Raw genomic sequence first — 26,125 nt, forward strand, 5'->3', positions numbered from 1 at the left:
AGGAGTAAATCAGTCTGTTAACATTCTCCAAGCCATAATGCAATGGAGGGATCCAGCCTCGGCTGACACTTTTGTCCAAGGGTCAAGGTAGTGAGTGGTTCTTGACCCTGGCTACAATCACCTGGGGAGTATGGGGAAGACAGAGCTTGGACAAGCTTGCTCCATTACATTCCTCATCGTTCTTCCCTGCCATGCACCTCTGCAACAGGTACCTGGGACAGCCCTTGCCCAAGTCCCGCACCCACTCACCCTCAAGCCCCCTGCACATTCTCAGATGGGGAAGGGAGAAAAGAGGAGGGGCCATCTGTGGACGCGTGTGTGTCACCCTCACCTCTGCTTCGTGAGCCTCCAACACATTTGCTTTCGGCTGGTCATCGAGCCTAAGAGTAAAACATGGTTTGTCAAGGAGACCTTCAGGGAGGCTGCTCTGCTGTCAGCTGGCGGGGACTCCCGGGAGAGATCTGAGACAAAGGTACTTACTCTGACTCACACCTGGCTATGGGAAAGGCCATGTGGATACCATGGCGACAGGCAGGAGGCTGAGGGCCAGGCCTGCCCCTTGTGCAGCCTCAGCCTTCCCTAGGCTAACTTGAGGGTGGTGGGGGCTGAGAGGTGGGCACTGATCCCCAAAGCCCCTTTCCAGATGTGACACTGCTACACAGGGTCTCAGAGCACACCCACAGGACTCGGAATCTGACGGCCTTGACTTGGAACACCAGCTCTATCACTTCCTAGATGTGTGACCTTATGTAATTTCTTAACCTCTCTGGGCTGGCTGTATGTTAAGAATGACACCTACTTTGATACCTACCACCACACTGAAGGTGAGATGCGGGAATGTGAGTCAAGTGCTCAGCATGGCCTGGTAGAGAAAGGGCTCTGCACAGGAGCTATTCTTAGGCTTCTCTAACTCCAAGTACCCTCTATCCACCCCTCCCGGGTCCCAAGACTGCTCTGGTTTCACATGCGGCCCCACCCAATGTTGATCGCACTGATAGGAGGCAAATAAAACCCTCTGTGGAGTTCACTTGCCCAGAGGGCGAATGAGCCCAGGGAGTTCTGCATCTGGCTTGGCTGGAGATGGAAAGGTGGAGTGGGAGGTGGCCAGGGATGTGGATCCAGCCTTAATAATTCCCCAAAGAAGGGAAGGGGACACCACCTAGGGATGCCTACCGGGTACCGTCGGCAGCTTCAGGGGGCGGGGCTGCCTGTGCAAAGGCCGAAATGTCTGGAGGAAACAAAAACCAAACACAAAGCATGAGATCGCTTTCCCCTCCCCAAAGAGACACCGTGCTTGCAACCCAGCACCCCCAGAGAGGTTGATTTTCCCCTGAGTGGACTGCCACATGTTCCCCAGGCAGTTCCACCAGGACCAGCCCGGGCCTTTCCATAAATTTTGCAAGGACACAGCCTCCACAGCACCTGCTTCTGCATACAGAGCTCTGTCTAGGGAAGGGGCTCTGGGCAGGTGGGGAGGGTGAGACTTCTCATTACCACCACGCCCCTGTGGCCAAACTGCCCCCTGCAAGCAAGTGGTAAAAGCAAACTGGGCTCTCATTTACTGGACAGGCTGGCTAAAGCTGCTGTTTGGAAGCAGGGGCTGCTTGCAACAACCCTTGAAAGTAATGAGATTCCCTCACTTTGGCCAGCAAGGCCGGTGGCAGGACGTGCAGGTGGCTCATTAGTGACACCTGGTGCCTGGTACAGCTGCTGGGGATTTCCAGCACAGAGGCCCCGACCCCTCAGCTTCAGGTATGGGTCACTGGTGGAGCAGCTCTCAGGGGAGAGGAAGAAACGCTACATATCAGGGGCCCAAGAGTGGGCAGCTGGGGCTGACCCCTGAGCCTGGGGTGTTCCCAGTTTTGGCGCTAAAAGTCCCACGTCCAGGGAGACCAGAACCAAAGGTTTCTCCAGCATGGAACCAAAGTGCTACAGGGAGATTGGTGGCCCCAGGGCCGCCATGGGCGGCTCACTCCCCGCTCTTTTCTGCAAAAAGAGAGACAGGAAGTGGCAGTGGCTGAAGCTATAAAAGGCCTCTCTCCTGCCTGTGTGGACAAAGACTCCCCCAGCTCAGCCAAAAGACCTCCCTCGACCTTCTTCTAGGGCTTTCTTCTGCCTTTGAAGGTCATCTGAACCACAGGCTGTCAACATCTCTGGGACCTCACCGACTTGGAGAATCGGATAGAGGCCGTGGGCCTTCTTATCAGGGAAATGCACACATGTGCCCAACATCTTGTGCACAATTTCTGGGGGATCAGAACCTTAGAAGCCTCTACTGGTAAGGCCTCCCCTGGACACAGTGTGTCTGCAGACTACCAGCAGGGGCCTGGCATTTCCACCCATCCCACACTGCTCAAATGTTCCACAGAAGGCAAACACACGCCTAAAGCATGAGGGAAGTAGTAAGAGTTGGGGTGTGGTTTCTCCCCAAACCCCAAGTGGGAAGGCAAAATGCCTCTCTGAATCCTCATGCTTTTCCTTAAAAGTTAAGAGTGTATCATGCATTCTGTTCCAAAACGTGTCCACATTTGCTTTAATAAAAATGTATTTCCTTGCCCTCCCTGTGACATATCTTCGGGGGAAAATGGACCCTTCTGGGAGAAGAGCCATGTCTTCCCAACGTTTTGGGGTAGTCCCCTGTGTGCATCCTAGAGCTAGTAACCAGGGGAACCACAACAAAAAACGGATGTGAAACTGCAGAGGCTGCTCAGCTGTTCAGAGGGAGCCTCCGGGAGGCGGGTTCTCAGGGCCCTGACCGCTGCCCTGCACACACCTGAGCAATGCTATATGGACAGTCCTCTAAGGACTCACAGATGTTCCAAGTCAGCCCCCTAATGGAGCTGGCTTAGGGAACAGAAAAGCCTGGCATAACCAAAATACTATGACTTCAAGACAGTCCTGTTCAACCCAAGAAAAAAACAGCTACCGTCTTTGTTTTAAACACCATTATGTTCATCACCTTCGGTTACAGTACAAAGCACTGATCTCAAACACTTCAGGGGCAGGAACGAAAAGGTTGGTACACAGTAAGTGTAGAAAACAATTTTTGCAGAAGGGACTCAATGCATTGACTTATTCAAAGTGTTTTCCTTTAAACTTTCTGCAATAAGGAGGCATGTCCAGCAATGGCCAGCAGATGGCACTGTGTGGTAAGGCACAGAAAGGTGAAGCCCACTAAGAGACGCCCGCAGACCTTTCCAAATGCGTTTCTACTTCTCTAAGACTGTGCGTAAGATATCCTCCCATCATCGCGCAAGGGAGGATACGGTGACAGATGCTCATAAGGCATTAGCAAAAAGTCCTCTCCCCATTCTATAAACCCAGATTCTAGTCCTGCTTCTGCCATCTCCTAGCCGTGTGACTTTGAAAAGGTCGCCTGCAGTCTCTGTTTCAAGAGGCTGGACGGGATGGATTCCAGGGTCCCTCCCAGCAAGAACTTCTCACATAAGAGGCCTACCGCCAGGGCACTTGCCCTGCCCCCTTCCCATCCTCTATGGGCAGTCAGCTCTCAGAACAGGTGGAGGGAGACTCAAGTACCTTCAAAGGTACCCAGGGAGACGGCACCCAGGTGGGCAGGACAGAAGGGGTCACAGCAAAGGGCAGTTAATGGAACCATGCAAAGGACTCACCTGGAAAGATAAACTGCTGTCTATGATGAATGAAGTAGGCAGCTTTAAACAGAAGAGGAGGTGAGTCACACACACAGAACGGCCAACGCAGGAGGGAGGAGCGGAATTGCAGGTACCGGCTTGGGAGACAGGGACTTGTTACTGGGCTGGGACAGCCCTACCCCAGGTGGACCTGGCAAGGACAGGCCAAACCATGCAGGAAGGAGGAAAAGAGCTGGGAGAAAATGGGCCCTGGCAGGAGCCCGCAGGACTAAAGGGGCTCACACTGGAGGATTGGGCATTCCAAGACCCCGTCTCTTGTCACCAGCGCTCTGTGAAATGCATGTGAGCCCAGAAGGGCAAGATACAATGGGAGAGAAACAGTGATTCTGAAAAGTTTAACAGTGTTATGTGCGGAAGAATGGCCTCCTCCTGCTGAGTGCCACCTGTGCCTCCAGAGTGTCTCAATCTAACCACTCCCTACCCACATTTTTTTCTCTCTCTCTCACAGGCAACTGAAAAGGACACACTGGGGTTCTGGAAGCTGACAGCATGTCCCAACCTCAATTCTGCCACATAACTAGGCTCTGGGACCTTAGGGAGTTGGCTAACCTCTCCAGCTCTCCGTCAAATGGAGGTGTAAATACATTCATGCGCCACAGAACGTGGTTTTGGTCAACAAGGGGCCACATACACAGCGGTGGCCCTGACTATAATGGACTGGGAAAATTCCTCTCGCCTGGTGATGTGCTAGCTGTGGCAACAGGGCAGCGCCGTGCATTCCTCACGTGTCTGTGGTGACGCTGGCAGGAAATAATCCACGGAACTACAAGCTGTATAAAATGATGGCACGCACGATTATGCACGGTAGCATCTTACTTGATAATGAGACTAAACAACTTTATTACTGGTTATGTATTTACTATATTGTACTTTTAATCACTTTAAAAAATTTTTTTTTATTTATATATTTATTTTTTGACACAGAGTCCTGCTCTGTTGTCCAGGCTGGAGTGCAATGGCACAATCTCAGCTCACTGCAACCTCCGCTTCCAGGGTTCAAGCAATTCTCCTGCCTCAGCCTCCCAAATAGCTGGGATTACAGGCGCCCACCACCATGCCTGGCTAATTTTTGTATTTTTAGTAGAGACGGGGTTTCACTATGTTGGCCAGGCTGGTCTTGAACTCCTGATCTCAGGTGACCCGCCCACCTCAGCCTCCCAAAGTGCTGGGATTACAGGCGTGAGCCACCACACCTGGCCTTTTAATCATGATATTAGAGTATACTTGTTCTACTTACAAAAAAAAAAAAAAAAAAGTTATCTGTAAACTAGCCTCAGGCATCCAGAAGGTGGCACTGTTATCACAGGAGATGCCAGCTCCACGTATGTCACTGCCCCGAAGACCTTCCGGTGGGACAAGATGAGGAGGTGGAAGACAGTCATACTGATGATCCTGAGGCTGCACAGGCCTAGGCTAGTGTGTGTGTCTTAGTTAACAAAAAAGTTTAAAAAGTAAAAGAAAAAATAAGAATTTTAAAAATAGAAAAAAGCTTATAAAAATTCAAAGAAAAATGTTTTTGTACAGCTATACAATACGTTGGTGTTTTGGGCTAAGTGTTATTACAAAAGAGTCCAAGTTAAAAAAATTTTTTAAAGATCATAATGTAAAAAAGTTGTAAGCTAAGGTTAATTTATTATTGAGGAGAACATTTTTAAATAAATTTAGTGTAGCCTGTTTAGTGTTTATAAAGTCTACAAAGTGTACTGGAATTCCTGTACACTACTGTCGACTTCATAAACACACCATTCACTCACTGATTCACCCAGAGCAGCTTCCAGTCCCCTACAAATAAATAACATTTTATTTATTGATTTATTTATTTAGAGACAGAGTCTTGCTCTGTCACCCGGGCTGGAGTGCAGTGGCGCAATCTCAGCTCACTGCAACCTCCATCTCCTGGGTTCAAGTGATTCTCGTGCCTCAGCCTCCTGAGTAGCTGGGACTACAGCTGTGCGCCACCACACTTGGCTAATTTTGTATTTTTAGTAGAGATGGGGTTTCGCCATGTTGGCCAGGCTGGTCTTGAACTCGTGGCCTCAAGTGATCCACCTACCTCGGCCTCCCAAAATGCTGGAATTACAGGCATGGGCCACTGTGCCCAGCCCTATTTTTAATATTTTATGCTGTATACTTACTGTAGCTTTTCTCTGTTCAGATGTTTAGATACACAAATATTTAGCATTGTGCTACAATTGCCTACAATATTCAGTACAGTCACATGCTGCATAGGTTTGCAGCCTAGAAACAACAGGCTACACCACACAGCGGAGGCATGTGGAAGACTATACCATCTGGGTTTACGTAAGGACACTCTATGATGCTCACGTTACAATGAAATCGTGGAATGCATCTCTCAGAACATTTCCCCGTTGTGAAGCAGCACGTGACTATCATCTTTTCCCAGGTTTCCCCTGAAGTTCAAGTGCAATGCCCCTGCACAGCACAGGGCAGAGGGACGATAGGAGGTGTGTCTTCTCCAGCTGAACTACCGGGCCAGCGGGGCGGGCAGTGGGGGTTGCGGGGGAGGGTTGACCCATTGGTGCTGCCATGACCAAAGAGATAGGATCTTGGAGAGAGTGAGGCCTCTGTGCAGGGGACAATGAAAGCCCAACCTGGGGACATCAGGGAAAGCAGCAAGGGTCTGGCTGATTGTGCAAAAAGAACTTTTTCTGTGGCTGCCGTGTTTCAAACACACCCTTTCCTTTTACAAAAACCCAAACTGGGAGGTTTAGCAAAAGGCACAGTTTCAGAGCATAATAAAGACAGAGCAGAATGGGAGAGGAGGTTAATCAAATGGGCCATCGCTCAATGCAGGGAGGGGAGGGGCGTGCTCAGGACAACGCGTGAATGTCAGGAGATATCCAGCCACGTGCGTACTGAGGTGAAGGCAAAGAGAGAGATGCCTACAAGATCTCCGTCTCCACCGTCCCCAAAAGAAGTCCCAGGAGAAGCTCCCTGGCCTCCTGCTGGCTGGGTTCGGCTCCAGCTGGGGCTCTCCTGGCAGGGAGAGCTGTGCCTGTCCTCATGGACCTGCAGCTCCAGAGGCCAGAGACAGGGGCCTGACCTGGACTCTATGGGCTGGAGATGGCCTGTGGCTGGATCCAGAGCAAACAGGAGTGTCACAGCCACCTTCCTTCCTCTGGGACTGCAAACTGTAATAAACTGAAGGCTGAGACTGACTCTGAGGAGCTGCCAGGGAGGCCGAGGCAGCAGCTCAGTCCCAAAATGGGCAAGTGGGCTTCACTCTGCTGCTTAGAGAGGCAGACACCCCCAGGCCAGCAGCTGAGGGCAGGAGAGGCTGGAATCCTGACCTCTCCCCACAGACACCAGGCAGTGGGCTGGGGTGGAGCTGGCGTTCAGCTCTGGCTCAGGTCTACTCTGCTCTAAACTCCTGTGGGACTCAGTGTCTTCATCCACACAATGGGAACGACCTAATTCCAACTTTACATGGTCACCTATCTTATGGAAAGGGAATGAGAGGTCTCCTTGAAGGAGCTTACCCAGATCACAAGTGGGAAGCACCAGGACCCCAGATTCCCTCTTTGAGGACTTCTAGCTCCCTGCGTTGCTGGCCATGTCTCCTGGGAGCTCAGAAGCCAGTCCCGAGAAAGCGAGCACTGCCCAGGAGAGGCCACCCCACGAAGAGGAGGGCAGCGTGGGGATTATGTTATGTCAGACGGACTTGGGTTTGATCTCCATTCTGCCACTTACAGGCTGTACAACTCATGGCAAGCCCCTCCCTCTCTCTGAACCTCAGTATTCCCATCTGTAAAACAACAGCATCAACCTCAGAGCTACTGTGCTTGGGGCACCTGGCAAGTGCTCCATAAACATCAGCTCTTAGCTGTGGCCATGTCTGACCTTCAATCTGCCGGCCTTGGGTCTGCTGACAAGGGGATCTGGCCGCACCCCTAAGAACCCAGAAAAGCCTGGAGATGTGGTACCTGGGAAGTTGAACCTGCTGTCCCGCTGGCCAGGTGAGGGGTTGGGGGGCGTGGTGGCGCTGGATGGGTTGGATGATGTCGGGAAGGGCGCCGGTGAGGAGGGTGTGGAGGAGGTGGTGGAGGACGGGTTGCTGCTGGAGTCCAGGTGATTCATGGCCGGAGGGTGCTCCTGCAGGACCAGAGATGCTGGGAGTCGCAGGGCTGTCCCTGCCCCACCTGCCTCCACCAGCCACACCCTCCCTTCCCCATCTGGAAAGGAGCGGTCAGCCCAGGGAATCCTCAGGGTCTGACATTTTATATATCTAACATTGAGGAAGGGCAGTGCACAGAGGCCCTCGCCTCAGTGCTCACTCCCCGGGGGGCTCCTGCTCAGCTTTCTGATTTTGGCTCAAGCACGCTCTTCCCAGAAGCCTTTCCTGCACCCTGGCTGGGACCACGCTCCTCCTCTCCATCCTGGCACAGCTCCCAGCAGTTCTTCATCAGGGCACCGTGTCTACTGCAGACGTCCACGGGCACTTTCCTGACAAAAGTCTCTCCCACTGCCTTGTGTGTTCCATGAGGCCAGGGTGATCGTCACATACTCAGTGACTGGCTCTGAGCTGGGCACACATTGGCATTTTATAATGAATTAAGTTCAGGCTCTGATAAATGTTATATCATGTCTGCTAGGCACCAGGCACTCTGCCAGAAGTAGGGAGACCAATGATAATTGAGAGGCGTACAGTCCTTTTCTTTGGAAACCTGGCTGAATCAAAGGCATTGTGAAGTCTTAGAGTCAAACTACAAAACCCTGAAAGAGGTGATGGCTTGGGCTGGTGTGGTCTGCCATTTTGGAAGGGTAAGAATTCTGGAGCTAGAAAGAACTTTCTAGAAGATGACCACAGGAGTTGGTTTGTCAGGACAGGCCTGGTTCACTCATGCTGTCCCAACTTAAATGTTAATGTCATCCCTTCCACACTCAAAGCAAGCATGCTCCCCCTGCTAATGGATCACATCAACCAGTGCTTGCCATGGGAAACACGTTTGGTGGCCAGTGAGACACCTTTAGGAGGCCCTTGGACACAACACAGAGGACGCTGCGCCAGGGAGGAGGGCTGCCCTGTTTCCTGTCTTGTTCTGCCTGAGAGAAGGCCTCGGCCTGAGTTGCTATGTCTTTAATGCCTCTCCAACACTGGCTCATTACCCATTCAACAGAGTGAGGGCTTCAAGCTCCAAGCCTTGAGCAAGTGCGATAACCAGATGAAGCTTAATAACTTCTTGGTTTTAACTGTGCTTGTTTTAATGATTACCTTCTATCTGTAGGGATCATGGTTTTTCCAATTATGATAGTGATGATTACATAAAAATGAAGTGTTACAAGTAAGTATTAGCCCAGGTGGTACCTGGTTAAGACAGAAACCATAAAGATGGTTTTCAGCTTTGATGAAGTTTGGGCGGCACTGATTATCAACCCAATCCACGCTACGTGCCACCACGGCCCCACTGCAGAGCTCAGGGGAGAAGGGCCCAAGGAAGCCAAGGGCTTTGCCCACGGTCATGGGAGATGGGCCTGGCATGATCCTGGCTCCAGGATGCCTTGTGGCCATGGCTCTCCAGCCACAGCACAGAGGAGACCCCTGAGAATGGCACCAGCATCTCACAGCCCCGAGCAAGAGCCTGTGGGAGCAAAGCACTACCAGACAGCCCTGGGAAGGCAGGGCTGCTGCGCTAGAAATGGAAAAGTGGGGGCGAAGGCAGAAAGTGGGGGGCAGGGAGCCCTGGGAAGGGAGGGCTGCTGCACTAGAAATGAGAAAAGGGGGGTAAAGGGAGGAAGTGGGGGGCAGGGAGAGAGGCCTAAGCTCCAGCTTCTCCCTGTGGCCAAAAAGAAAGAGCAATGGGTTTGGAGGCAGACAGACTGGAATTCTCAGCCAGCTTCCACCACCACTTAGCTGGGTGACTCTAGGCAACTTCCTCCACCTCTCTGAGCTTCCATTTCCTCAACCACAAAAATAAAACATCAACACCTATGCCAGAGGGTTACTGTGCTGATCAGTAGCATCACAAAGGTGGGAGTGTGTGGTACATAGCAGGTGACTAATACATGCTTGTCCCACATTCTTTTGCAGACCTGCTAGCTGGGAGCACCCAGAAGTTTGGGCCCCAGCAAGGCCAAAAGACCAACAGAGAGAGGGCTCCAGGGGGATTCTACATTAGGCAGGACCCTGGATCTGACCAGTGCTTCCTGAATGCAAACATCAATTCCCCTGGGGGTGGGAGAGGAATTCCTTGGTTGAAGAAGTTGAGGCCAAGTTGGGTTAAATGCTAAGTTCAACAGGTTTATTTGCTGCAGGCTGTGAAGGCTCTGGGGTACACAGTGACCTCTGGAATCTACTGGCCAGGGATAGTTGACATCATGTGGTGCCAAGCTAGAAGTGGGAGCTGGATCCACTGAGCCCTCCCTCTTCTCACTCATGCTCCAAGGCTCAGGACCCTCCATCAGTCCCTCTGTGACCCTGGACAAATGACCCAACCTTTCAGAGCCACTGTGTAATATGGGGGTAACAGCTGCCAGGTCATAGGGTTGTTCAATCATTCAACAATCGATATGCTGGTTTCCTGACTGCCTATTTTGTGCTTGGTGCCAATGAGAGCAAGACAGCATCACTGGGCCCTCAGGGAGCATCTGTGCTGAAGGGGAATATGGGGCAGGCAGGGGTGGAGGGGCAGGTGGCAGGACTGAAGAGGTCAAAGGGGAACAGGATAAACACCTCTCAGCACCATGTGTGGCCCCTAGTGAGAACTCAGTAACGGTTAGCTCATGTTATCATAGCGACCTTCAGTGGGATCCTGGAGGGCCGCCGCTCTCAGAGATGAGAGGCCTCTGGCACCACCACTGTGTGGACTTAGAGGCCAAGCAGGTGCACGCAGGAGGGGCTCATGGGGGAGGTGGGACAGAGAGAGAGTGCTGTGAGGAGGGCTGAGGGGTGGTGTCCAGGTCGGTGGAGATGCAGGACTGAACATGATGGGCAGGGGGTCGTGCAGGACCCACAGGCATGGGGGGTGTGCTTGGTGTAGCTGGAGAGGAGAGGCAGGGGCAATGATGACATTGTTGGCAATGGGGACAGGGGGCACTGCATTCCTGCTGAGGAATTGATCCTATCTGTGACGGGCTGGGAAAAGAATTACTAGCTGATGGTATGGTACTGCTCCCTACAAGTTCATGAACATTCTCTCTTTACCCTTCAAAAACCCTGTGAATGAAGCATTAGTAACCCCAATTTACAAAGCAGAAAGTGAGGCTCAGAGAGGTCAAGTGGCTCACTCAAGGTCATGGAAGCAAGAGAGGAGTTGGGAGTCAAAGCCAGGGCTGGGCAGCTGCTGTGGTCTGAATGACTGTGAACTCCCACAGCTCACATGCTGAAACCCTAGCACCCAAGGAGGTGGTACTGGGAGCTGGAGCCTCTGGGAGGTAACTGGGTCATCAGGGCAGAGCCCTCAGGAACGGGACTGGAGCCCTTATGAAAGAGCTCGAGGGAGCTTGCTGGGCCCCTCCACCACGGGAGGATGTGGCATGAGTGACATCTGTGAGAAGGTGGACCTTCCCAAGACATCGAGTTTGCTGGCACCTTGATCTTCCCAGCCTCCAGAACTGTAAGAAACTAATTTCGGTTTTTTTTAAGCTACCCAGTCTATGATATTTTGTTATGGTAGCCTGAACACACTAAGACAGGACCCTATCATCTTACCCCTCTGCCTCCCCATTCCGGGTGAGCAGCTACCACCAGAGGGAAACAAGAGGCAGGAGAGAGGACAGGTGCAGGCCCATGGCAGACAGTCAGGCCTGGGGCAGCTGGCCTTCTTGTCTGACAGTAAGAGGTGGCCCTGGCTCTCCCAGAGCAGCCCCTGAAGCTGTACCTTCAGGGTTCCCAGTATGAATTGGCCACATTGCCTGTCTTTCTCTTCCGGCCTGAGCCACATGGCCAGCCACAGCCATGGGGCAACTGGGCACATGCTCCTCATCGGGGGGGACACACGCTAAGCCCCTGGTTGGGGGCTGCAGGTAAAACACACTTAAAAATACACAGCCAAAACCACAGCAGCCAGCAGCCTGCAGCCAGCAGCCAGCCAGGATGGGAGCTGCTGTCAGAAGCCATCAGCACTGGCACCTCCCAGATGCCAGGCATACCTGTGCAAAGGGGCCCATGACAGGTGTGCCAACCCTCCTGAGGGACACAGGCTTTACAGACTCCGTCTAGCTGCAGAGGACACCCGTCTGCCTCAGCAGAGAAGCCTGACCTGGCTATGGATGGAAATACACTCTTTGTGTTACTTTTGGGTGCATTCTTGTGAGGGCAGCAAAGCCTTGCTCGGTGGCTGCCATGGCAATTGCTTTAATGAACAACTGAAGGTGTATCTGCTGCACTGTGACTAAGGGCCCAGGTTTTGGGGCTGGGTGGCTGCCGAGGCTACCACTCTGGGTTTGTCTCTTGCTCTCAGGGAATGCTGTGCTGTTTTCTCACCTGTGAAATGGATCTGTATGTACTCTTCAGAACTATTGTGGGGCTCAAATGAAACAGCAATGGAAGAAGTTCCCGGTACACACTAAGCACACAGGAAGTGTTAGCTCAAAGGAGAAGGGACTGGGAATCACGGCATACCACCACAACTTAAATGTAAAGCCTCCTAGTGGCTCAAGATATGATCCCCAAGGCCACCCTCTGGCCACAAATCTGAGACTGTGGTGTCACACCCCACTTCCCCACTGAGCCTCTGAGGCAAGGGTGCTTTATCGGAAGGAAGGCCAGTGGCAGAAGGGGGTCCTCCCCAGCATTACCCAGCGTACCTTCTTTGTCAGTGCTTTGGGGAGGGTTCCAAAATGGGGTTCGGCTGCTCTGTCCACCGGGTTGTTGATGTCTGAGGGGACAGATTCTGTCCTCCGAAGCCGAGTTACTGTTTGAAAAGAGGGAAAACTCATCACCAGGGAACAGGTCGAGCTAAAGAAAGATTCACCCAAATCCAGAGGGCAGAGGAGAGGAAGGCAAAAAACTCACATGGCAGGAAGGATATTCTACAGGCAGGGGCTTCTTTGGTACATTTGTTGTGACATTTCAACCTGGTAAAGAAGGGGAGGTTGGCGTGCGGAGCGCCACATGGGGGGGCTCGGGCACACAGGGGTAGCCCTGCGTAGCATTCACTCAGGACTGTCTCCATTTTCACACACTTCTCAACAAATGTTAGCTTGAAAGTAGAGAACATCATGATATTAATAGTAATAGCAGCTGCTACACTGAGCCGCTATGCTGAGCATTTACCACGTTCCGCTGTCATCTACCCATCCTCACAGCAAAGCAGGTCTCATGATGCCCACTTTGACTTGCCCCAGGTCGCCCACCTATTTTTCTACCCATATTGAAAAAGCTCAAGACAAATCTGAACTTACAAAAAAAGAAGAATTAGACAGACAATGTTTGCTTTACCAAAGAATCCCAGGGACCCAAAGGGCAGCCCCTCCGGCTATATTTGTGCAATGGACCATGCAGTCTGAGGGTCAGCCCCGGGCCAGGATTGGAAAGAACTGGATTCTCACTGTGGTCCTGCCTTCTGCACTGAGTCTTAGATTTCTCGCTAATGGGCTGAGGGTGTCCTATCAACCTCATACTACATCGCAGGACAGCCCTGGGCTCAGAGGTCATCCTGTGCTCTCCACATGATGCGAGCTAGAGGTCCCTAATGTAAGCCAAGTGGGCAGGAGCCACAGGAGACCCAGACTAGAGAGAAAACTCAGCAACTCCCTAGAGGTCAGGAGAGTCACTGGGAAAGTAATGGGTCTGGCTGATATGCACAAGACCCACCATCTACAGTCTGACTGGAGCCCAGATGCAATCACACAAACTAGCTCAGGTTCTCAGAGCCATCCCCATGGTTGATGTATACATTAAAAATCAGGCCCAGAAAGGGCAAGTGCCTTGCCCCAGGTCACACAGCAATGCAGGGGCAGAGTGGGCTGGGCACCGAGCCTCCAAGGCCTCCCTGCATTATGTGAGGGCAGCCGGACAGCAGGGGGCACACTCTGCCCAGCCCACAGTGTTCCCTATCCTTGACCTTCCTTCCCACCAGAAACCACAAGGCATGAGAAATAAAGTTGGACTTATACAGAATCTAGACCCTCTGCTCACTCTCCCCTTCTGCAAGCCAACTCCCTGTTTTTACCATCGCCTGTCTGCCACCTCTCAAGGGCTACAAAATGTAAGGCTAAACTTCAGAACTCCTTACAGGTCCCAGAATAGTCCTCATATTCCTCCGAGCCTTAGTACAAGACGCACCCATGGCCTAGAATTCTCTTTTCCCCTTGGTCTACCTTGTAAACTTCTATTCATCCTTCAAAGCCCACCTCAAGTATTCCCTTCTTCCAGGAGTAACCTGCTTAATCTCCCTGAAGAGGCCTCATCACTCTCTGGTGTGCTGAATAGGACTATGAATAGCAAGTATAGGGAAGCGCGTTTGAACTCTGATTTACTAAACTAAAAGTGTCTGCTCCCCCCACCCCTACTCCTCTTCCCATCACCTGCAATGCTTGCACTTCACTCCAAATATCATGGTCTTCTGGCACACGTGGCAGACCTGTGACAGCCAGGACTTGGTGGAGAACCTGCAGAGGGCAGACACAGGCACATGCTTGCACCGGCTAGGAGGCCAAGACCCAGCCACAGAAGGTTTCCCATGGAGCTCCAGGGCAACTGGGAGTCTTGGCTCCATCCCAGAGCCCCATGGGCCCTCTCCCAGAGAGGACAGAGATACCCAGGGGCCACCACTTCTCCCCTCGCATTTAAATTTCCCAGATGCAAAGTCATCACTGTCAATATGCTGAAGTTGGTGTGGTCATCTGGCAGTACCCATTTGGCAGCAGCAATCAAGAGTACAAGTGCGTATACCCTTTGACCCCACAGTTCTTAGGAATTCTTAGGAATTTATCCAACACATAGGCCCACAAGTGTTGCAAGATACATGGACAAGGTATGCCTGCAGCATGTTAGCAACGTAAAGGCGGAAAATAACCTACGTGTCCATCGATAGGGGCTGAGTAAAGTATGGTCTTTCCATACAATAGAACACCATGCATCAAGAAACTAAAACAAGGACGCTCTTTCTGTGCAAATATGGAATGATCTCCAAGTCACACTGTCAAGTTAAAAAAGTAAGGTACAATAAGATATGATCCCATTCACATGAAGTTCAAGTACAGGAAAAAAACTAAGCTATGATGATAGAAGTAAATAGTAACCACTGGATGGTAGCACTGTCAACTAGGGAGAACTAAAGGTAACTTTCTGAGTGCTGGAATGTTCTTCATCTGGATGGTATACACAGGTGTGTGTGTATGAATACATACATACACATACACACACACACTTGTGCATTTTGCTCTATATAAATTGTATCTCCATTTTTGAAAAAACAAAGTATAGGATTGTGTATAACATATGCAGTATTTGAGTAAAAAATAAAGGAGAAAACATATATACATATTTGTTTGTATAAAATATCTCTAGAAGACAACACACAGCTAAGACGTCTTTACAGAGGGGGCTGAGGAGTTGGGGACAGGAACAAGAAGACAATTTTCTGTTGACGTTTCAACGTATCAGTGTATTTTCAATCCAAAATGTAGAACATTAAAGAAAACACGAAAGATAGATTTGAAGGAAGGATGGGGGCTGAGTGGGTGGTGTCCTCCAGAAAAAAAGCGCAAGGCTGGTCCACAGGGTGGGGAGGCCTAAGAGCAGAAATGACTCATATTTTTGGAAACACAGATTTTTTTTAATGTATTGTATATCACAGTAACAACAGAATGAATGCCAACAGTATTTGGGAAGTAGTTTGTAATGCATCCACCAACACTAGCTCATTTGATTCTTATGCCCATGCCAGGGAGTGAGGCAGGTCCAGGATTCTTAATGTGCAGCCAAGGAAACCAGCTCAGAGAGGTCAGGTGATGTTCCCAAGGTGCCACAGTTGGGATGCTGTGTAGCAGGGTCTGAATCCCAGCTCTCTGAACTTAAGAGTTACAGAGCTTCTCTGTAAGAGATTCCACTGGTCCAACAGAGGCCAAGAAAGGCCTTGAGTACAAGGGAAAGAGAACAGGCTCTGGGGGCAAACAGCTAGGTTTGAACTCTGCCTTCTGCCTACTACCGGCTGTAAGATGCCTCAGACGCCTCTGCAAGTAGGGTTAATGCTAAGCCTCACAGGATTTGGGAAGGATCACAGATACGCCATGTAAATGGAATGTAGCAGAGATCCATAAATGTTACTCTCTCCACCCAACAAAGATGGGAGCTTCCGGTGGCAGGGGACACCCAACTGCATGGAGTGCCTTTTACGGAGTTGCGATCCGGCCTCCCCGAGATGCAACCAGGTCTGTGGAGGCTCGCACATGCATACGTGCTCTCTGTCTCCCTCATTGGGTTTTAATTACTTCTCACATCAACACTGGGGGTGAGGGGAGCAAGAACCTTAGGGGTGGGGCCCGGGAATCTGGATTTTCAACAAGCTCTACAGTGGACTCTGATGTGCGGCCAGTTTCAGGACTCACATGACACCGCACTGGATGCAGGGGAAGCTCCTGTGACTCCTTCCCATGACCCTGACCCTATTCCTCCCGGGACTTGTGTCCTGGGAAAGAAGGAAAGTGTTTTCCCTAAGCAGAGTGAGGAAGAGACCCGAGGAGGTGCAGATGAGGGAGCTGCAAGTCCATGTGGCCACCCTGGCAAGGTGAGGGCTCCAGGTAAGTGCAGGGCCATGTCCCACAGGTGAAATGGACAGACCCGTCAGAGGCAAAGAGCTCGCTGAGAAAGTGACCAGAACTCCTGGCCCCATGTGGGTTCCAGCCCGGCTCTGTGCCCTGCTCCCCCTCCAGGCCCGCTGTGCCTACCTGTGCGTCACCGACAGCCCGATATCCCTCCGTACCATCTGTGGGGAGCCATGCGAGAGATCTGCAGGGAAAGAGGCCGGATGGGCAGGCTGAGGAACTCCGCAGGCGACAGCTCATGCCTGTGGCTTCCTAGTTCAGAGACCACAGGCTAGAGGGGGGCGCAATGGTTTATTATATAAGCATCTCCCTGATCTACGTCCATCAACACAGGAGCAGGCCAGGCTAGCCCAGTGGCATGGCGTGGTTCCCCTCGCCTCGCTTGGTCCTCTAGCTTGTTCCTAGCCTCTGAGGATGGCTCAGTCAGCTGCCCCTGTGATGTTTCCAGATGAGGAGCAAGGCAGAAGGCAAAGCCAGAGTGAGGGCAAAAGCTTCTACACAGCCCAACCTCTTGCAACCTCTCAGCGACACACCACAGGCCCCCAGTATGCAGAGGCTCAATTCTGGGTGTTTCTTGGTCAATGGCTGAAGCTGTTTACCTCAGGTGGAGGCTGAGGCTAGTCAGCCCATCCAGTGCCTTTCCAGGCAAAAGCCCCTGGAGGATATTCCTCTGGGAGAAGCCACTGCCAGATATGGGCAGACAGAACGAGGACAAGGCGAAGCTTTACCACATTCTCGCGTGGGCCAGCCCCACCCAGGTATGAGCCTGAGCCTCTGGGGACTTCGTGGGCACCCTCCTTCTCTGCTGAGATAAGGGCCATACGCTTTGAGATGCCCCTCCTGCTGGCCTTCCCGCAGGGCGCTCCCTCTCCCAGCCTGGGATTCCCCGTAAGAACAGGCATCCCTAGTGCAGCAGACAAGCTGCTGGAAGCACTCTCTCCACCCACTGGCAGCCCGCATATTCAACTCACGCCCCCATACTCAGCGCCATTGCCTCCCAGAGCCAGCCCGTGGGTGGGCTTCGGGGGTCCGGGAACCCTCTGGATTGGTTCAGTAGAATGTTGTAGGCTTTTCTCTGGAAAGAAGATCTAAGACTTTCATCCAATCATCAAGGTGACCTGTGACCCAGAAAGGTCAGGAACACAGTGCTCGAGTGTGGCCATCTCATGTCCTCTGAGTCAGAAGGTCCCCCGAGGGTGGCCGCTGACCCCTTCAATCCCAAGTGCTGGTCTAGTACAAAGCTGGACTCATGAAGTGCTGGTTCACTTAAGGCCAAGTACCACATAACCAACCTCCGTGAGAAGGGTGTGCTGGAGGTACTGAGTCCTCCCACATCAAGGAGAGCTGGATAGGAACAATCTATCTCACCTGCAGCTCTCCCTGGCACATCTGCCATGAGGTTGACTTGTCCCAACTTCCTCCTGGGGCTCATCCCACCCATCAGCAGCCAAGGCCACCCAAACACATGGGGATGACCGGGCGCAGTGGCTCACACCTGTAATCCCAGCACTTTGGGAGGCCGAGACAGGAAGATCACCTGAGGTCAGGAGTTTGAGACCAGCCTGGCTAACATGGTGAAACCCCGTCTCTATTAAAAATACAAAAATTAGCCAGGTGTGGCGGCAGGCACCTTTAATCCTGGCTACTCGGGAGGCTGAGGCAGGAGAATCGCTTGAACCCGGGAGGCAGAGGCTGCAGTGAGCTGAGATTGCACTACTGCACTTCAGCCTGGGTGACAGAGCGAGATTCCGTCTCAAAAGAAAAAATAATTTAAAAACACATGGGGCTAAAGGCGCCAGCTGCCAGCCTAGGAGAAACAGACTATGCTGGAACTTCAATCAGTTAGCCCCAAAAGCCACCTATGATCTGCACCATCTTCTGTGGGCATGGGCAGTGAGGTGGTATATGTGCCAGGCACCGCCTCCATCTGATCTGCATGGAGACACTGGCCCTGAAGGCCTAACAATCTCACTGCTCCAGTGCTCGTGTTACCATAGCAATTGGAGGATGACAGGGCTGGGGCTGTCCTAGAGATGGGGGTGTTGAATGTTCCTCCAAGGTTCTGTGAAGCGCCCTGGGAGTTTCTGACCGGGCACTAAGGGAGGGAAGCGTAGCTCCTCTCCACGCTCCCCCTGTGCCTCCCTGGGGTTCCTACAGCCAGCTCCACTTCAGCATAGTCCCTGCCTGCTGCACCCCTCCTCATCCCCAAGACCCCGCCCACAGCTACGTGACTCTCCTTAGCCAGCTCGGGATAGTACAAAAATAAACTCCTATTTTGCTCAGGCAAAAACCAGACATCTCTGCATTTCCAGACAATTAAAAGCAGACTCCAGAGGCACAGCTGTCTCCCTCCGCTCTGACTCATGAGAGAGGCCCCACAGCATAGCCACGTGCAGGAACGTGCTCCCAACCTGGAGGTGGGGGTGGGAAAGGGGGTCAAGGGTTGCCCAGGTGTCCTCTCCTCCCAAAGGGGCTTCTGCATCTCCCATCTTTTGGGGCCTCATTCGGAGCTGGGCTACATTTCTGCCTCCAGGAATGTCCCTTTCTTGAAGAGTGGGGTCCCGGGACATCAGGTGGGGTTCTGGAGATGGCTAAAGTCCAGCGAAATCAGGCAGATGGCACCGCCTTCCCAGGGGCACTGCTTTACCGTGGCAGCCCAGCAGGCCAGAGTCCCTGCTGGAGAGTCTCGGTAGGGAAGGGCAAGGTGGAGACAGGGCTCTTCATGGGGCTGCCTGTGGGCCAAGATGTGCTCAAGGTCTCTGCTTCTCAGAGAGCAGCCACCAGCTGGGCTGAAGCCAGCCAGTCACTTTAAGGCCACCTGTCTTAGGGCTATTTCCTGAGGCGGTCACCAGCACCTCTGCTTCTGGACTATGGAGAGGTTGAATGGGCTACGAGGGGGGTCAAAGAGGTCCACCCCCGATGGGGACAGCAACGCACACACGACTCCCAGGTGGTAGAGGGGATGGAAATGAATCTCTCTTACCAAACCTGGAGGAGACAAAAAGCAGAGAGGGGGATTACGTCACCATGCTGGCTCGGCGTGTTCCTAGAACATTACCCTTGGGCGGGAGCGGGCAAGGGGCTGAGACACAGGACTCTGAGGCCTGGCTTGAGGCCAGACTGGCTGATTGACTGTGGGAATCCCTGCAATCTCTGTGGGGACATTTCCTCAATGGAAAGGACTAGAAGGGCATGTCCCCAGGCCTCCCCAGGGGACATCGAAACTCAGTGCTGTGCACTTTAATACATCAGCTTACGTAAGCCTCACCAGCAACCACGCATGGTAATTAGAGTTCAGCCCATTTCACAGTCAAGAAAACTGAGCCTCAGGAGGCTCAGTAAGTCACATGGCTCACAGTGGGAGAGCCTGGCCCAGAGCCAGGCAAGAAAAGGGGTCAGTCAGCTGGAGAGACCAGGCCTGGTGGCTCATGCCTGTAATCCCAGCACTTTGAGAGACTGACGCGAGTGGATCACCTAGGTCAGGAATTCAAGACCAGCCTGGCCAAGGTGATGAAACCTTGTGTGTATTAAAAATACAAAAATTAGCCGGGTGTGGTGGCGCATGCCTGTAATCCCAGCTACTCAGGAGGCTGAGGCAGAAGAATCGCTTGAACCCAGGAGGCGGAGGTTGCAGTGAGCCAAGATTGCGCCACTGCACTCCAGCCTGGGGAGCAGAGCGAGACTCCTTCTCAGAAAAAGAAGAAAGAACTATCAGTTGGCAAGGGTGTGGCTGGACAGGAGGGCAGAGATAACAGCTGTGCAGAGCAGAGGTAGCCCCCGGAAGGAGAGTCAGGCAGGGACACACCCTGAGCCTCCCCAGGTGCCTGCCACTGCCCCCAAGAACACATGGAGCTGGAGGAAGCAGAGCACTCAGGGGTCACCAGAACAGTGAGGTGTCCTGAGCATCACATCAGTGCTGGTTCTGGTAGCTCTGCAGGGACTGGACTCAGAATCCCAGGGTCTGAGGCTCAGTCACTGGCTGGAGTTTGAGGCTAGTTGTGCCATCTGCCTGAAGCTGTGTCCCTGCCACCTTCCAGCATGGGAATGAGACCAGAGCTTTCCTAATGCTCTTCTTGGGAGAAGAGAGAAACAGAGGGACTGGGTTGAGCCCACTGTGAGGCCTCCTCTGACTGACCCATGCTCGTGTGGCCATCACCACTGCATTCTACAGCCCCTTCTGGGTGGGACCCAGGCCCCAGCAGGACAGCCCGAGTGGGAGCAGCAGGGTCGGTGACACCTGGATCTCTCCTCCTTGGGCAGCACACTCAAACCCATTGGAGCTGTCCAGGCTCCATCCCATAAAGGACCCAAACAGCATGCACTGGGAGAGGGGATAAGGCCCGTTCCAAAGATGACTCCAAGGCCCAAGATACTCCAGGGCCCAAGGAGCCCCTTAGAAAAGGGGTGCCCTTATCGCTTCTCGGCCTTTTGGCTAAGATCAAGTGTAGAAAAGGGGTGCCCACGCCGAGGAGAGAAACCAGGTGCCCCAATCCTCAGGGGTACAAGAAGGTAAGAGGCACCCAAGGAAAACACTCCCTTTCTTTCTGTGCTGCCCACGAGGCTATATTGACAAGGGCAATCTTTGTAACAAAAAAGACAGTGATCTAATGCCCATCAAGAAGGGACAAGATAAACTATACAATGAAATAATATGAACAAGTCAAACAAATGGGGTTTAAATAATTAAAGACATACACAAAACTGCTAGCCTGGTTGCCTCCTGAAAGGGGAACCACGTGACTGAATAAAAATGGTGGGGTAGAGTTTTCACCGTGTACCCTGAATAAAAATGGTGGGGTAGAGTTTTCACTGTGCACCCTGAGGAGCCACAGAGCTGCTGCGCTTTGGACCGTGTGACTGTCTCACTCGTTCAAAATATATAGATAGAAAAATTTTTAAGTCAAAAACTAAACAAAAGAGTAAAAATATTCCAAGATGTACTGACATGATGTTCTCAGAGATACCAAGGGAAGCTGAAAAAACAAGTCATGGAAAAGAGTAGATGGTATGGCATCTGACAGTCACTAGTGGTTGCCGCCAAATATTCCAGTTCTCCCCTCCTGGGCGTGTGGGTGAAGAGCACTGTTTCACTCTCCTGTTCAGGTTGGGCCAGGAATGGTGAGTGGAACTTCCAAGAAGGAGTACTCAACTGCCAGGGCATGGCATCTGGAACTCACTTCTCCCTCTGCCACCGTGGCCAGCAACATTCAGATAGTCTGGGCCCGGAAGGAGGCTGACCCACGACGGACAAGATGGACAAGGCGGCATGAGCAAAAAACAAACCTTTGTTCCTTTAAGACCTGGTGATTTGGGGATATCTGTTATTTCCGTGTAACCTGGCCTACCCTGACCCATACGTGGCATCACGTCATGTGCACGTACGTGTACATACAGAACCAAATCTGGAAGGATTGAGCCCACACCACTAAAATAGTCTGAAGAATGGACTGGAAGATGGGGGCACCTTTTACTTTTGACTTTACATGCTTCTATAGGGGTTGATTTTATTGGTCCTTCCATATATCTTTATATTTAGAAAACACAGAGGGCACTTTTGGTAGCTGCCCAGAAGGAGCACTCACCTCATTGAGGAGACGTCGTCAATGCGGTTCCCCAGCTGAGACTCGTGGGACTTGCTCCGGGTGAGCGTGGGGAAGCTGGGCAGCAGCTGGAAAACCTTGCGACTGGGTGGGGGGGGCGTCCGTGGTGGCTTCAGCTTGGTGTGCCGTCGCAGCTGGGGTGTGGTGGGCGGGGTGATAAAGCTGTGCAGGGCACGGGGGGTCAGCCGGCCGCTGGCGTGCAGGGGAATACAGGTGTCCGAGAGGCCCTCACTGAAGCTGGGGGTGGGGGAGTCTAAGGCGGGCAGAGCTGACACGGAGATGGAGCGTGGGCCCTGGGCGCTGTTGCCTGCTCTGCCAAGCTGGGAGCTCCCCGGGGGCCAGGGCAGGCTGGCTGGTGAGAGGGTGTCCGTGGAAGGCCCTGAGCCACTTTCCCGCCGCGCATCCAACGAACTCCAACTGGAGTCCTCCTTGTGTTCCCCTCCTGTGGACCAAGACATGGAGTCACAGATGGTCAGGGCTGGAAGGCATTCACAGGGGAGATGGCTAGGGGCCAGAGATGTTCCACACCTGGTGTGAGGCTGCACTGTTTCTTAAGGGAAGGCTTCAACTACCAACCTTTACCTGGTTTATAAAGGCTGCTCACTCATGCGCACACATTATCTAGCCAACCATGAGACCCTCGGTGCAGATACTACCACAGGTTGAGCATCCCTAATCTGAAAATCCAAAATCCAAAATGCTCCAAAACTTGGGAGTTTCTGAGCACCGACACGGCACTCATAGGAAATGCTCATGGGAGCATTCTGGATTTGGGGATGGGGAATGCTGAACAAGTAGGCATACTGCAAATGCTCCAAAATCGTAAAAAATCCAGACTCTAAAACGCTTCTTGTCCTAAGCATTTCGAATAGGGGATACTCAACCTGTATCTCTGTTTTATAGAGGAGGAAGCACAGCCCAGAGAGGAACTGGCTTGTGCAGGGCTCTTATGGGCAGGTCTTGGGGGAGCAATCCAGGAAACCCACCCCAAAAGTGGGTGACCTCAGAAACCGAAGGGGTGACCAATCTTTAAGAGTTAGAAAAGGGAAGCTGGGTGTGTGAAGGAAGGAAAAACTCCACTTTAAGAAAATTCAAACATCGGGACAAGGGGCTGTTCCGAGCATCCAACAGCAAAGTGCCCCGGGGCTTGTGAAAAAAGATCCAGAAGAAAGGGATCAACAGCCACTTCCTTCTACGCCAGCCTTTGAGTGACTGTGGGCTGCCCCTACCATGACCCTGTGCCTGAGGCCCCCGAGGCTTGTGTGGCTCTGTAGTGCTTGAGCTCCAGCCATTCAAGCACAGGCTGGATGCTGGGTGGAAAGGCCTAAAAAGACCCATCCTTGTGCTTGTAGAGTCGAATGCGCATGACAGGCACATAACACACTATGTATGCTCTGTGCCAGGACAGGGACACACAGGGGGCTCTGCAGAGGAGCAGACCCTAAATCAGCTGTGGGGGTGGAGAGAGGGAGTGTGCCAGGGAAGGTTTCCCAGAGGAGGTGGCACCTGGGCTGAGCCAGCTATGGAAGAAGGTGGAGAAGGAGCACCAGGCAGAGGGAACAGCATAATGGGAAGGTAAGGGCGTATGGCGCCTTCTGGTCACTACAAAGAGTTCTGTGTGCTGTCAGAGGTAAGGACAAGCTGGGGTGAGGCAAGGGATGAAGTTGGAGGGGTCAGCCCAGTGGGGCCAGATCAGGAATGGCCTTGAATGTCTTGCTAAGAACTTTAAATCTCATATTGAATTGTAATCCCAAAGTTGGAGGTGGGGGCTGGTGGGAGGTGACTGGATCATGGGCATGGTTTCTCATGACTGTTTTGGCACCATCCTCTTGGTGCTGTTCTTGTGAGAGTGAGTTTAAAAGTGTGTGGCACCTCTCTGCCCCTTCTCGTTCTTGCTCTTGCTCCTGCTCCTACACTGTGGGACGCCTCACTCCCCCTTGCCTTCCGCCATGCCTGGAAGCTTCCCGATGCCTCTCCAGAACCAGAAGCTGCTATGCTTCCTGGAGAGCCTGCAGAACCATGAGCCAAGTAAACCTCTTTTTTAAATAAATTATCCAGTCCTGCAGATCACCAGGTCAGGAGTTCGAGACCAACCTGGCCAACATGGCAAAATGTCTCTATTAAAAATACAAAAATTAACCAGGTGTGGTGGTGCTGAGGCACAAGAATCACTTGAACCAGGGAGGCAGAGGTTGCAGGGAGGCAGAGGTTGCAGTGAGCCAAGATCACGCCACTGAACTCCAGGTCGTCTCATAAATAAATAAATAAATAAATAACCAACTCAGTTTCAGGTATTTCTTTACAGCCTGTGAGAAGGGACTGATGCACCTGTGTTGCACAAGCCCTGCCTCCTCTTCCCTCCGGCAATGCCTGTTCTTCTCCCCACTGTACAGTGGAGGTCACTGAGACTCAGGGAGGCCACAGACACTGCCCAAGGCCAGAGAGCTAAGAAAGTGGTCGGATGGGAATTGAAAACTTTGATCTCAGCACCATGCTCCCCACCGTGCCCCCAACGATGCTACTGATTCTGAATAACCTATAGCGGAACAGCTGTGGGAGGTAACAAGCTCCATCAGAGGTGGTCAAGCCACTTATCAAGAATAGGGGGGATGAATTAGCCTTCCCAATTCATAAGTTCTTTTGTACATCCCATCCCCTCTTCAAACACCCTTCCTCCCACCTGACTGCAGTGACTTTCTATTCAGGAACCGACTGGACAGGAGCTGCTCAGTCCCTGTGCTCCCATACCGCTTGCTCCTTATGAGCTGCAGCCATGACTGACACTGTAGCTCACAGACTGGCCTACTGGAGGCACCAAACGAGTTTCTTGTTGAGCAGATGAAAGAATGAATTTCATGAATCTATGAGCAAGCCTGCCACCAAAGGAAACAAGCCCCAAAGTTGCAAGTTGCCTGTTTAATCACCACTGCTCTGGGCCCACTTGAGGATGGCCAATGGGTCTTGATGTGTGCACTGACACCAGCTGATTGGCAGCGGCTGCTTGAGAATGACACTAGAGTCACTCAGAAGCATCTGTGGGTTAGTGGTATCTGCCTCGGGTGAAGGACTAGGAGGATCAGTAGGAATGTTCATCTCCTATTCACCAGCACAGACAACCATCCTTCACTCACATTTTTTTTTTTTTTTTTTTTTTTTTGGTGAGACAGGGTCTGGCTCTGTTACCAAGGTTGGAGTGCAGTGGTACGATCTTGGCTCACTGCAATCCCTATCTCCCAGGCTCAAGCCATGCTCCCACCTCAGCTTCCTGAGTAGCTGGGATTACAGGCACGCACAACCACTCTTGGCTAATTTTTGTATTTTTTGTAGAGACGGGGTTTTGCCATGTTGCCCAGGATGGTCCTGAACTCCTGAGCTCAAGCAATCAGACTGCCTCAGCCTCCCAAATGCCGGGATTACAGGCCTGGGCCACCATGCCCAGCTGTTCACTCACCTTTCTTTAGACCAGAGATTGCAAAGGAAATGACTTCAACACTTTCTATCACCTCGTAGGCCTCACACTGAAAAGAACATCTAATACATGCCAGGCTCTGATCTAAGGACTTTACATTAACTCATTTCCTCTTCACAACAACCCTGAGAGAGGTGTTGTTATCACTGCCATTTTACAGATGAGGAAACTGAGGCACAGTGAGGTGAAGTAACTCGCCAAGGTCCCACAGGTTCTAAGTGGCCGAGCAGAGTGCTGGGCCCAGGCAGGGCCCAGGCAGTCTGATTCCATAGCCCACCCGTACTGTGACTAGACTGCTCTCACCAAGCCCCATGGGGATGCAATGAAGATGCTGTGATGCATGATCTGATGGGATCACTGGTACCCAGCGGATCCCAGCAGGTGCCTGTGAAGTAAAGCCAGCACTGGGCAGACGAAAGGCCTGTGTCCTGGACTGTGATGGGGCTAGGATTCTGCTGGGGATGCAGAGGCACCACAAGCTGAGACTAAATGAGAGAGAAGAAACCCAGAAAATGCTTCTTCTTCAGGGACCTCCTCTAAGGCCTGCTGGAAAAAGCCCCCTCTGAACAAGAAACCTGAGTTCAAAGCCCAGCTCTGCTCCATGCCAGGTGTGGGGCCCCAGATGACTCATCCAGCGCCTCCAGTGGTCAGAGAGG

At 52.2% G+C, this 26,125-nt stretch overlaps 1 protein-coding gene across 4 annotated transcripts in view; it reads right to left on the minus strand.

Annotated features, from left to right (window-relative positions):
• The window catches only part of KSR1 (kinase suppressor of ras 1), a 170,693-nt gene that overhangs the window by 21,389 nt on the left and 123,179 nt on the right, over positions 1-26,125 (minus strand). For 2 of the 4 annotated variants that reach the window (XM_063628750.1, XM_055257768.2), the window contains exons 4-13: positions 21,983-22,442; positions 21,798-21,802; positions 16,524-16,584; positions 14,160-14,243; positions 12,646-12,707; positions 12,438-12,544; positions 7,616-7,784; positions 3,630-3,671; positions 1,174-1,228; positions 332-380 (exon numbers count right to left, since the gene is read on the minus strand). In XM_063628750.1, the coding sequence (XP_063484820.1) occupies positions 332-380; positions 1,174-1,228; positions 3,630-3,671; positions 7,616-7,784; positions 12,438-12,544; positions 12,646-12,707; positions 14,160-14,243; positions 16,524-16,584; positions 21,798-21,802; positions 21,983-22,442 (1,094 nt within the window). Of the gene's footprint in view, positions 1-331; positions 381-1,173; positions 1,229-3,629; positions 3,672-7,615; positions 7,785-12,437; positions 12,545-12,645; positions 12,708-14,159; positions 14,244-16,523; positions 19,272-21,797; positions 21,803-21,982; positions 22,443-26,125 lie in introns of those variants that run through there. The other 2 variants (XM_055257769.2, XM_063628751.1) reach the window with 2 other exon arrangements.

The sequence above is a fragment of the Symphalangus syndactylus genome, chromosome 20, assembly GCF_028878055.3.
Source record: "Symphalangus syndactylus isolate Jambi chromosome 20, NHGRI_mSymSyn1-v2.1_pri, whole genome shotgun sequence".
In the NCBI taxonomy this organism is placed as follows: Eukaryota; Metazoa; Chordata; class Mammalia; order Primates; family Hylobatidae; genus Symphalangus; species Symphalangus syndactylus.